The 13,232-nt window shown below is 38.4% G+C and overlaps 1 protein-coding gene across 2 annotated transcripts in view; it reads left to right on the top strand.

Moving 5' to 3' along the window:
* The window catches only part of NAA16 (N-alpha-acetyltransferase 16, NatA auxiliary subunit), a gene marked incomplete at both ends in the record, with an annotated part of 64,176 nt that overhangs the window by 10,455 nt on the left and 40,489 nt on the right, over positions 1-13,232 (top strand). For both annotated transcript variants that reach the window (XM_079549310.1, XM_079549309.1), the window contains 4 exons: positions 1,368-1,452; positions 4,196-4,300; positions 8,610-8,767; positions 10,068-10,202. In XM_079549310.1, coding sequence (XP_079405436.1) covers positions 1,368-1,452; positions 4,196-4,300; positions 8,610-8,767; positions 10,068-10,202 — 483 coding nt within the window. The remainder of the gene's footprint in view (positions 1-1,367; positions 1,453-4,195; positions 4,301-8,609; positions 8,768-10,067; positions 10,203-13,232) is intronic.

Here is a 13,232-nt window from a genome sequence, read left to right as displayed (position 1 = left end):
AGTGAGCCCACCTTTGCCTTGAGAGGCGATTTAGGTGACCTCTGAAGGTTTCTGCTTGTCGAAGTTATTGCATGATTTAGTTTCCACTTAATTATGGTAAATTACAACTGTCTTGAATTTCAGACAGCTAAGTCTAAAAACTGATTGCAGTGAAGTGATTCACGCAGACTTGGGGAGGACTTGTGTTTAGCATCTCAGCTCATTACCAAAGTGAGCTTAGACATGCTTTTTTTTATTGCTTGTACCTTGAGAAGTAGTATGGTGGATTCTGACTCCAAAGGAGTTACTGCACAGTGCATTTACTTTACGTATATCTTTTTTCTTTCTCTCTGTGCTGGAAGGCTGGTGGAACGGGAGAGGTCTTTTACAGACAAAGATCTAAAGTATGTAACTGATCTTACGTAACTTCTCCTGTCTAAATTGGAGCAGGACAATACACCTTATTAACAGAATGGTGCCAAGTTCAGCCTGTTGAGGTTTTTTTTCTTCCAACTTAAGAAATCATGAGTATAACTTAGCTGACCTTAATTCACTTTCATGCTTACTGATATAAGCATGCTTTTAACCGGCTTACACAGTGATCAGCTGTAGTGATCTGAATGACTAAAATCTCATTGACTCATTATTGTGAGGCAGTGTCCTTGCTTAGAATAAGAGGAACTGAAGTAGTGTATTTTTTCTCATTTCCACTGTGGAATTATTTGTCAGTTTATGTAATTGCAGGTTACGAAGTACCCTACAGCAAAGGTAAAATTAGCCTTTAGTTGTGCTATTCCAACTACTGGTTAAATATTTTAATCCCCAGGTGAGTTCTCTGTATGCCTCTCTTTAGAGGTGACAGCAGGTCTGTCCTGCTGCATGGTTTTCTCTCTTCTTCCCCGAAGTCTAGATTAGTGACAACCAAAGGTTTCTTTCTGAGATCTCACTCAGAGAGGTTGCTAAGCTGGGGAAATAAGATATTGAAAGAAGTGTTTGGATTCTTTTCGTGTGACTCTTCTCAAAAGTTCTGTGGAGTCAAGATCTGTAACTTGGCTCTCCATTTTAAGAATTTCTTCATCAAAGTGCAAGCACTCCTCCTTGCCTTTCCTGTTTCTGTTGAAAAGGAATAGCTAACTTGGTACCAGCAGTTCAGTTTCAGTGGAGACCATGAGGCAGAGCACTGGCTGCATGTAAATGAAGGCAGATATTGTTCTGAATCCTGGAAAAAAGGTATCGCGTTGTGGATAGTCATATTCAACTAGAGCTTGTTTGTGACCTCATTACCTCACTTACTACTTACTACTTACTACTGCATTTGTAGTAGTATGTTAAGATATTATTTAAATGCCTTTCAGTGTGTAATTCACCTCTTTTTTTCTTTCCTCCAGAAATGCTATGAACAAAAGCAGTACAAAAATGGACTCAAGTTCTGCAAGATGATCCTTTCTAACCCCAAATTTGCTGAACATGGAGGTAACTGCTCAACTCACAAGTTTTTGTTTTTCTTTTCTTGTCCTGAGTTTTAGTCATTCTATTCTGTACTGTGGAGAGAGAATGCAGCCTGTCACTGAGTTTTGTTCTGTCCTTGCAAGTGAATAATACTCTTGATTTATTTATTTTATTTATTTATTTATTTATTTTCAAATGTAGCACATTCATACCAAATTTCCACACTAGCTTATAGTCAGGAGCATTCTGTGGCATGAGGATCAAATGATTCAGTGAAGCACACTTGAGTGAAGCTTCCACTTAATTTGCTTTTCTAGATTTTCAGGTTAGAATGTGAGTGTGTACTGTTTTATTTTTTTTCTTACATCTCTATTTAACTGCAAGCCCTACCTTCTTTTGAGCACTACACTAAGGTATTTTGCCAAGGAGTTAAATCTTTCTTTTTTTTTGTCAACTAGATATTTTGAATTTCTTGTACTGCAGATCAAATTGCTACTTAAGACAAACAGAGTGAAGTGTAAGAGTCTTGGTGTTAAGGCTGGCCTGTTCCGATAAATACCGCAGGAAATTGGACAGGAAAGTGTTGGTTCTATTTACATCTCTCAGAACTTAATCCTCACTAAGATACTCAAGTGCTGCTGCATTACAGGATTTCTGTTGCATGGTTCAAGGAATACTTTGGATACAGGCATTTTTTGTTTGTCTGCTGTCGGAGCAATTTAACACAGACTGTGCATGTAGTGAGTCAAAATTATTTTGCTGTTTGACCTCATCAAATCTTGGCAAAATGTTTGACTAGTCATTCTTTCGTCTGTGCCTGGTGTTTCTTGGTTGTCTTTGTTACTTTCCTAGAGATAGAAGAATAGATTTTTGTGTTGCCTCAAAATTAGGGAGTGGTCTCTGCCTCTGAGACCTAATCACTTGTCTCTGCTAGCACTTGTGTTTTTATAACCTCCTAGTATGTGTTTCTGTATCTTTTCTGCTCTTGCTGTCTTAAACTTCTTCAGAACAGCTAGCTGCCTTGGCAGTCCACATACTGCATGGGCTCTAAGCCATGAGTGGCTTTGGAGCTTGGGAGCAAAGCCTGAAATGAACAGCTGAAGCAGAACTAAGCCAGCGAAATGATCTGATGGGAAGCTGTGCTGTTGTCGCACTTAGCCTCAGAGATGAGGGATTATAAAGAATTGAGCGAGGTGATAAACATGGATTGCTGTGACTGCACAGCTATCTCCCTGGTGCGGGCAGGTAGCAGTAGCTTGTCCTCATGAGACCCCACCTGCAGTATAGTGTCCAGTTGTGGAGCCCCCAACACAAGAATGACATGGAATTGTTGGTGCAGGTCCAGAAGAGGGCCACAAAGATGATCAGAGGGCTGGAGCACCTCCACTATGAGAACATGCTGAGACAGCTGGGGCTGTTCAGCCTGGAGAGGAGAAGGCTCCAAGTAGATCTCATAGCGGGCTTCCAGTACCTGAAGGGGGCCTACAGGAAAGCTGGGGAGGGACTTGTTAGAAGGGCATGTATCAACAGGATGAGGGAAAATGGTCTTAAATTGGAAAATAATAGATTTAGAGTAGATATTAGGAAGAAATTCTTGACTGTGATGGTGGTGAGACACTGGAACAGGTTGCCCAGAGAGACTGAGGATGCTCCCACCTGGAAGCATTCAAGGCTAGACTGGATGGGGCTTTGAGCAACCTGGTCCAGAGGGAGGTGTCCCTGCCTGTTGCAGGGGGTTGGAGCTGGAGGATCTTAAAGGTTTCTTCCAACCCAAACCATTCTATAATTCTGTGATTCACACAGTAGAGATGTGCTTTTTCAGCCTTCCTTATATTACTGAAAGGTATCATTCTGTCTTTCAGTGGTTCACTTAGAGTATGGGTATAGGGCAATCTATTTAAAAAAAAAAAAAAAAAGTTGTCTTTGAATAATTGTTCACTTCTTTTCTTTAAAAGTACACCTGGAGACAGGTCTACTAATAAAGTTAAAGTGAGTTAAACTTGATCACAAGCCCTTTCCATTAACACACTTTGTAGTTTGAGGGAAAATGGAATACTTGGATGAAAATGAGACCGTCGTCTGGCAGTGGGCAAAAATAAGCAGTCTCCTATTTAGTAGGGAAGATGATCTAAAAGAAACCACCCACAAATCTGCAACAGCTTTCTGGCACAGCCCATGCTTACATACAGCTTGTTTTTTAGTGTTACTTGAAGGACGGAGGAAGAAGAGCGATAGTCATATCAACTTATTTGGAATCTTTTGCTTCTCAGAGTACTGATTAAAATCCTACTTAGAGAGACTTTCTTCCCCCAAGTGCTCTAGCAGGAAAAATGGTCCTCTTAACTTATGATTTTGAGGCAATCTGCAGTAAATAAACAGACTGTGACAAAGATTTTTGCTTCTTATGGTGTGACACAACCTGAATAATTTGTTGTTCTGCCTATGTGAAACCTTAACATATAAGGAAAAGCACTTTAAAACTGCTGTAGCTAATTGTTAACTCACTTAGATAAATGCATTTTTTGCGAATAAAATTTGTGTTGTCTGCATTCGTCACATCTGTATTAAGCTCTGCAAAAGACTTCAAGCTCAGTTTCAAGAAAGGAAATGCCTCCATATAACAGTCTTCAGCTGTGCTAGGCAGCTATCCTGATCTAAATTTATCATTTAATGGGGAACTTCACTGTGTAGCAACTTCAAAGGATATCTGTATTGTGAAACTGGCATATGGGAAATCAAGAGCATAAGTATATGATATTTCTTACAGAGACGCTGGCTATGAAAGGATTGACTTTGAACTGTTTAGGGAAGAAGGAAGAAGCCTATGAATTTGTTCGTAAAGGACTCCGTAATGATGTAAAGAGTCACGTCTGTATCCTTTGTAATACAAAACCTGATCTCTTTTGCTTTCTTCTCACTTGTGTGCATGATTTTGGTGCTGCATCAGCCTTTACTTTTGAAGTATACAATGTGGTCTACATATAAAAGGAAGTTGGAAATGAGGTGTGTGTGATGATTATTAATTTGCAATCAAGTACTTCAAGTAGAACCTCTATTTCGTTTATACAATCATACAGAATCTTTAAGAAAAACAAAATGCCTTTTATGTTTAAGTTTCTTACACAAAGATGGGTGCTTGCTTTCTGCAGGAAACTGTGTGTAAAATGTGGCTCATTTCTGGAGTTTATCTTTCTTAATGAGAGTGTAAGAAATCTTGTCTAGAGGTACTGTGAAAACATATATTTGTTATTTGGAAATCTGAATTTTGAGTAGTGATTTTGGGGCTACTGGCTTGATGGCTGCCATTCTCTTCTCAGCTTATCTTCCAAAAATCTGCAACGTAGAGACATGCCAAATACTGGGGAGTTTTGGGGGTAGCTGTCTTTTGTCATGCCACAGGCAGGTGACTACTTCAGCTTTGCTGTATACATTTGCATACATATCAAGCTTACTCAGGGATGAGTTTCCAATTGTCTTTTTTTAACCATAAAAAAGATAAAATTGTCCTTAGGTATCATACTTGAAGTGCTGTGTGGTTATCACAGTGCAGTTGCTGTTTACTCTTGTTTTAAACTCCCAGGAAGCTGGAGGTTATGGGAAAGCATAACAAGCTAAGAAACATTTCTAAGCACAGAGAAGTCTTCAGTTGGTAGAGAGAGGACAGCGCATAGAACGAGCAAATACAACTTGTACCTTCCCAATCTAAAGGGTTGAACATCTCAGAAATACCAAAGCAACTTTCTTCTGTGGAAGACTTCTCACAGATTAAGTCGGGGAGCAAAATAATGTGGTTGAGTTAAGGAAGTGTTTTTGTTCTTCCAGTAAAAATTCCAGTGTGGGATTTATCAGCAACCTCCATTCTTACCTGCAAGACTATCTTTAAACCATGTAGAACCCTTGTTTTCAAATGCTGGGAGGGCTCACTGCAAGAATTGGGTTTTATTTCAAGGGTTGGAGCCAGAGAGATGCTTCCTGGCAAAGTGCTTGTACAAAAACCAAACAACTCCATAAGGGAGTTCTTGTGAGTTTTTCACTGTTTTACTGACTTCAGGTATTTCTCTTACCACAAGATGACCACAAGTTATTCTTTCTTATTCTGACTTCAAGTAGTGTAGACCCATCTGAATCCACTTAGGTATGCATTCCCTTGTTTACCTCTTTTCCTTTTGCTGTTTTTTTTTTTTTAAAGCTGTATCCATAGCATTATCACTAAGCGTACCATCACCTCTTGCACTCAGCTGTAATGTAGCTCTCCAGAGAGTCCCTTCATGTCTTGAGCAATTTGCCTGTAGAATTACATTTCTACTGAGCAGAAGCTTACCAATAACAAATTAATTTCCAACAGATATGGAAAGTTTGACACGGTATTTCAGTTGTCATCTTATGATGTTATTAAGAAATGGCAAGTGTCTTTTAGTACCATGCTGAGCATGCCAGTCACCGTGTCACTGCCCAAATATGTTTCCTCTGATGGTGAGGCTTCAGTGTGTACAAAGTCAAGAGAAGAGACTGTATTCTGTCCCATGAGAAACTCAGTTTGAGGCTCAGCTTTCTAATAATAAAGATTTGTTCTGCATAATTTGTAAGGGCTTTTGACCAGCCCTGATGTTCTGATGGAAGCTTGATAATAAATTGACACTCCATACCACCTAAGCAGAGCTTGGGAAGATCTCTAAAATAGTATTTACATTCCCTCTGAAATGAAGCACTGACATCTTAATGCCTGTCAGTTTGATTAGACAGAGAAGCTGGGACTAGCCACTAAAATCATGTCTTTTGAGAAGCTGGTTTCAAGGAGGAGCAATCTATCTATGTTTTATTTTCTAGCAGTAATGTTTGAAAACGTTTTTGATGTATTTTGTCCTCTGTACTTTTTAAAAACATATGGCAGATGATGATTAAAGTATGACTGGTCACCTTGGAGTTCTGATTTGTTTATGGAATAATGGAAGAAAGTTTTAATTCCTCTGCCATTTCACATAGTTTCCCACTTTGAGGTTCTGGAGGAAAATAAAACTGTAAACTGTTCAGAAATGTGGAAACATTACAGGCTGCCCAAAGAGGCTGTAGATGCCTCATCCCTGGAGGCCAGGTTGGATGGGGCCCTGGGCAGCCTGGCCTAGCATTAAATGTGGAGGTTGGTGGCCCTGCATGTGGCGGGGGGGGTGGAGATTCATGATCCTTGAGGTCCCTTCTAACCCTGGCCATTCTGTGATTCTGTGAAATTTTGTTGTCGAGCTACAGATGAGCTTTGACCCATTTTGAATATAATTTGAATGATGGTTTGGTCAGAGCTATATGCTTACTTTGGTGTTTAGTGCATCAGGAAGTGATGTGTTATTGTTTCAGTGCACTACAGGAACACATGCAAGGCTGGCCCAAGCTGTCTACTATGATTTCTTAGTAGTGTTGTGTTTTATTGGCCTATATTGGCTGTTGTATTTTCTTGTGCTTGATTTCTGCAATTGTGCAGACCTATTTCCAAAGGAGTTTTTGCCTTTCTTTACTTGATTGTTTTGTAAGGAATGTGGTTAATGGAGATTTGAAACGGAATACCACTTGGATCTGGGAATAATAGCAGTACCCCATAAGTTACTTGAAGCCTTATCTTCGTTAGGCTACAAATTCTGTTGCACTGATTGGTCTTGCTCTGGGCAAGAATCTAAATTATCAGTAGTTTGTTCTTGAGGCTGATATGCAGGCTTGAGGCTGCATTTAAGTCTGATCCATGTCCTTAATACTTGTCTCTAAGAGACAAGGAGCATCAATAGACAGTAGCTGCAGCATTAGGCCAGCTGCTCTCACTGTATCCAAAATTGTTTGTTCCCGTTAGTCTTATGGCAGCAACAGCAGCTCTGCTAGCAGTCTCAAGGATGAATACTGAGTTTGTCAATGGTTTGTGTTCCAGTAGGGACAGAAGCCAGGGTCTTTTGCTTGTGCATTATCTGCTTCCTTCAGACTGTTGATTATTAAAACACTTTTGGAGACTTGTCCTTTGTGATTCATAATTACAAACTGCCTTTCTTAATGTCTAGAACTTAAGGCCTTTCTAAGTAAGGAGGAACTTACCTTTCTACTTATTTGTCCATGTTAGTGCTTTGAATTTTCTTGCTATGCTTTCTCAGTAGTTTCCAAACAATAGCATCTTTAGGGGGAACAGTTGCTTCATTTTCACCTCAGTATAATGAGACATCTTAAATGTTTTTTTTTCTCTGTTAGCTCTGTGAGCTATTTTTATGTCTTTTAAACTGAAAATGGGTTAAGGATGCCTATAGCTCTTCCCAACTGGATTCAGCTGGTTCTGAAGCACATTGGAGAGCCTCGTGAGAGAACTTAAGAGCCACTTTTGATTTGAATGTGTTGAGTTACTAGTGCAGACTTACTAGTGCTGCCCCAATGAGCTACTAATATCCTGAAGTAGCAAGTAGTATATCAAGCAATATCTTTGTTAATATAACTCTAGGAAACTGTTGTAAGCACACAGGATAGATAATGTGTTGCTATGGTACCACTTGGTTTCATGTTTTTAATTCAAAACCTTTCCAATTTTTCAGTTGTTTGTTGTTTTTTTTTTTTTTTATTATTTCTAAGAAAAAGTTATTTAAACAGATGCTTGGGGAGAGAAGTCTATTGAAATGTGAAATGATACACTGATGGAAGTCTGAGATCCTGTGAATCTGGTAAATACTTCAATGCCCAGAAATGTTGAAATATCCTCTTCTCAATTAATAAAGGGTAGATCTGTTTTTATCCCTTACTGTAAAATCTGGACACTAAGGTTGCAGATTGGCAGGGATGGAAGGGTAAAACTTGTGCACCAGTTGTATTTGTAGGCAGAGATAATTCTTGGGGTGAAAAGTCCCATTTTGGTTACAGTAGTGTGCTTTTAAACAATACTTCTCTAGGGTGCCTTTAAGACTTTGAATTGTTTAGTCTGTATAGCAAAGTTTGCTGGGGAGGTATGTTATGAATGTGATTTAATGGAAGATTTTATGATGTGTTTTACATATTTGGAAGCCGTTTAATTTAACTTCTGACAGTAAAGTCTGATTGCAGTAATCAAACTTAATTTATGAGGGTACTGATCTTCAAGGAAGCTGCAGAGTTATTTGTTCTGTAACACAAGTGCACTGTAGTTACTCTGTGTAAATTGTGGACGTGTGTTCCTTAACATGTATTAGGTTGGCACGTCTATGGTCTTTTGCAGCGTTCTGATAAGAAATACGATGAAGCCATCAAGTGCTACCGGAATGCACTCAAGTTAGATAAGGATAATCTGCAGATCCTGAGAGATCTCTCACTGTTGCAGATTCAAATGAGGGATTTGGAAGGATATAGAGTAAGTATTCTATTTAAACTCCTATTTATTGCTGTTTGTATTCTCTTATGTTCCATTTTTTAATTCTTTTATTGGTAGTCATTCTGTTACTACTTGTTTTTGATATTTCAAAGTAGGAAGTGTTTTAAGTTCTTGTTTGTGTATGAAAATGAATTGCAGTAGAGCTCTGTTATTCTCTATTGAGAACACACCCCCAGAAGTACATTTACTCTTTAAAACTTGACTAGTGAATCACCTTTTAAAATTCAGGCTATCCACCATTTTTTACTAAAATAAAAAGTATAAGACCTAAAGCTTAACATGTATTTATTGTGTTACTGGAAGGTACTGCAAGCAATGTTTTGGTTGTAAGTACTGAGGGTGTTTTTTTGTGAGAAATGCATTCTCACTCCAGTGAACTTTTAAAAATGTTGTAAATGAGCAAGGAAATAAAATATCTCTAAGTCAAAGGAATTATGATAGAGGTGATCCCTAACCTACAAGAAGGGCTTTTGCAAAAAACAAATCACAGAATCACACAGAAATAATTCCAGGTTACTCTGAAAGTCTGTAGAAACTTGTGTCAGTCATGATATTTCAAAGCAGAGTAGGAAAAAAAAGGATGTTAAAATATTTTGGGTACTGGTATGACTTATGGAATCGTGAAACTGCTTTTATTCTGTTTTGAGAGCATTATTATATAGCGATTCCTTCTCCCTTCAGAAAAATGCACTCTGTTTTATTGAATATGTGGGAAACTTGCCCTGTGCTAATTGGTTTCTTGAATTCAAATACAGATTTTATCATGAATAACAGCTTTAAATTTCTGTAAGAACTGAGTCAGTGATTTCAAAGTGGCTGAATGCAGTTGGCTGCCAAAGTGTTAGAGGACTGGACTGTGGGTTTTAGCATTAGGTGGTCTCCTTCACTGCTCGTGTTGAATTCTCAAATAGAGGAAGAGTGGATAGCTGACTTAAAGCTGTGGCGTGCCTCAGTAAGGGAGATTAGAGAAGCAATGCTTAATATAAGTAGCAGGACTTTGTGCCTGGGCATGAGAAGGGTGGGACAGCTTTTCCAGTGGCAGTGAGCTAGTGTTTATTAATGACACACCTCTGAGGTTTCAGTGTTCTAGCTTTGGGAATAAGGCCGGCCCTAAGAGAGGCTTCTTAAAATGACACTTCTTATGTACCAAAAAAGTGTTGTTTTTTCTTTTTGTGCCATGACTACTATGTTTAAAATGTAGATTTATATGATAGTTTGCGGTAATAATGTAGTAATTTAACCTCTCTTTTTTTTTTTAATGTCTTCCTTTTTACTCAAGGAGACGAGATACCAGTTACTTCAGCTGCGCCCCACACAACGAGCTTCCTGGATCGGATATGCAATTGCATACCACTTACTTAAAGATTATGATATGGCCTTAAAACTACTTGAAGAGTTTAGAAAAACCCAACAGGTAAGACTTGCTATTCTATTCAGGAAATTCTTTACAGATAAGAGAGAATCTGAAGAACTGGCAGCTGGAACTAGGTGATCTTTAAGATCTCTTCTAACCCAAGCCACTTTGTGAATTAGTTTTTCATAATTAGGGAAACCAAATTATGAACCATTTAAGAATTAGGAAGACATTTCTATTATTTCTGGAACTTTTTGCTTTGAACGTTTAGATATTTCAAAGAGCTAGCAGCTGATGCAAATTATACAGGATCACTTGTTCCCTGGCAGTAAGCTGTCAGGTAGATTGATGTGAAATAACTTAATGTCTCTGAGGCCTGTAGCCAAAGAAAACCACTGTTGATCTTGTCTCATTATAGTAGGTAAAACTTCAGAAAGCACCATTTAACATTGGATGTGTGCACACACATTCTGTCTCTTCTACCATAACCTGGATTTCATTGCACCTCTACAAATATCAGGAAAAGAAACTGCTGTTGTTTTATGTACATCTGTATACTATTCACTTGCAATCAGTCCTTGGTATCAGGGTTGCAAGAAAACAGAGTTAGAAAGCCTTATGTTTGAGAAGATCATAGAATCCTTAGTTGGAAGGGTCCTTTGAAGGCATCTAGTGTAGCTCCCCTGCAGTGATCAGGGACACCACAAATAGATCAGGTTGCCCAGGGCCTGATCCAACCTTATCTTGAAAGTCTTCAGGGCTGGGACATTAACTGCATCACTAGGTAACCTGTTCCAGTGCCTCACCACCCTCACTGTAAAAGATTTTTTTCCTTATATCTAACCTAAATCTATCCTCTTTGAGCTTGAAGCCATTTCTCCTTGTTCTATCACTGCAGACCCTGCTAAAGAGTCTGTACCTTTCTTTCCCGTAGCTCCTCTTCTGGTGCAGCCCAGAAGATCTGGTGTTACTGAAACTTGTTTGAATAAATCAATGCCAAGATTCCCGAGTAAAACTTTTTTTTTTTTTTTTTTTTTTAAAGGAGGGTCGATTTATTTCTATTATTATTGACTTGGAATTGTAAAGTTTGAACTAACAGAGTGTTGGATGAATGAGAACAGTGGATTAATCTGTAATGTAGAAATTAAAACCATGTTTTTTGAGAACTTCTTGCACGGGTGCTAAGATATTACCTGATCTATAGATTGTGATTGTTGTTTTGTGTTAACAAAGATGTGGCATCCGGTCTGAGATAAATGCATTTGAGATCCTATCGTGCTGCCAGAAGTAGACTAACTTAGGAAAAGAAAATCAGCAGTTGCTAGGAGAGAGTCCGGTGTTTGTGTGTTGATCGTATATCATGGTCAAGTAGAAGGCTTTGTATGCCAGGGATACATAGCTTGATATTACTGGAGAGCTGTCATTCCAGTGTTGAATAAAAGCTGAAAATAATCTATTTAAATAAAAATTGGGTCATTTATTGGGTGTTTGACAGCCAGGAAGTTATGGCTCACTAATGAATCAGCAGAGCCCTATCTGAGCTCAGTGTTGAAATGAATTTTGTAATTGAAAAAAATGTATAATAGATGTAAAAACTGCAAATGACAAATTGTAAGAAGTTGAGGCTTTCTTAATATCAAAGAGCACTTAAAATTAATCTTGACTCTCTGGAGAGAGTGGAAGTGATGCTGCTAATGCTGTTGCCTTTTCTTAAAGACTGTGTGTAAATATGTTTATCTGAGGGCAGTCGTGGTGATATACTCTTCAGTGTAGTAACCAAGCCATATTTGAATACCATCTACTGTAGATAACAATATTAAATCAGTTGAGTCTGTGGAATTTATCAGAATCCTTAAAAGAAAAAGAAAAAATGAATAAATCTTGAGATGTGTAATTCTGCTGCCATTTTTTTTTTTGGAAGACTGGAAATATTTGGGAAATGTCAGTGAATAAGACAAGGCTTCATACTTCAATAATACAAGCAACGTGAACTATTTTTACTGTTGCTTAGCATAATACTTGCCAGACCAACAACAGATGTTCAGGCATTAGAGGACAGAAATATACCATAAGTGCTGGACAGTGTGAGTTTGTAGAAAATCAGTTATGTCGAGTGTTTTATGATTGATAGATATGGTTATGTGATGAATTCTGTTTTCTCCTCTACGTCATTACAGTTGACCAGATTAGTTTCCATGTGTCTTGCAAACAGAAAAAGTTTTGTGCCTTGTGCTTTTGTGCTTTGCTGTAGAAGCTTTCTGAGAAGTGCAAACCCACATACAGTCCAGCTGCTAGAAGAGAGGAGAGTTTCAGTTCTCTGCACTCAAGAGAGCCTTAGCAAAATCACAGCTCAGTTTTGCTACACATTGGCTCTTCTGTAGTTCCCAAGTGTGCTGCTGGTGCAGTCTCTGGATATTTAAGTTGTGTGCTTAAAATGATTTAGCTCAGTATACTTGTGAGTTTGAGGAATTGTGTTTCTTGTTAGCTTTAATTGATAAATCTCTCCCCTTGCCCCACGCTTTGTATTTACTTGAGCCTAACGGATGTGTTTTTGTGACTGACTTGGAGTGTTGTGTATCACTTTCAAATGGTGCTGGTATTCAGTGTTTGAAACTGAAGGGTTTCTAAGTCACTAGTGAATGGGAGTCATGGGCAGACTGATGTTTTAGAGGAGTGTTATGGCTATTTGTGTTAGGTTTGATACTGTTTACCAGTTCTGTTAATGAATAAAAAAGGAATAAATGTGAAATACTGCTGTCACAATAATTGATAAATAATAGCAATGTTGGTGATCATAGCCATTTCCTTGGATTACTCAGGCGACTTTGTCCATTGAAATGTGAGTTAATGCAGCCAAAATCAAGCACTAAAACTAAGAAAATGAAGGAACAGACATTTTACTGATTGTAGATGGATAGTGAATATGTTAAGATGCAGTATTATGGAATAACAGAGCTGATTAACTGCAAGCCATTGCCAAAACCAGCAGTCTGATGTCCAGTGTGCTCCCACTGCTTCTTTGTGCAGCACTGTTTGGCTCGTGTGGTTCAGGAAGCAAAAAGACAGAGATGTAATCACTTTTTAGAAGGA

This window comes from Tetrao urogallus (genome assembly GCF_951394365.1).
Source record: "Tetrao urogallus genome assembly, chromosome: 1".
NCBI lineage: Eukaryota > Metazoa > Chordata > Aves > Galliformes > Phasianidae > Tetrao > Tetrao urogallus.
This window is presented reverse-complemented; position numbering and strand designations above follow the sequence as displayed.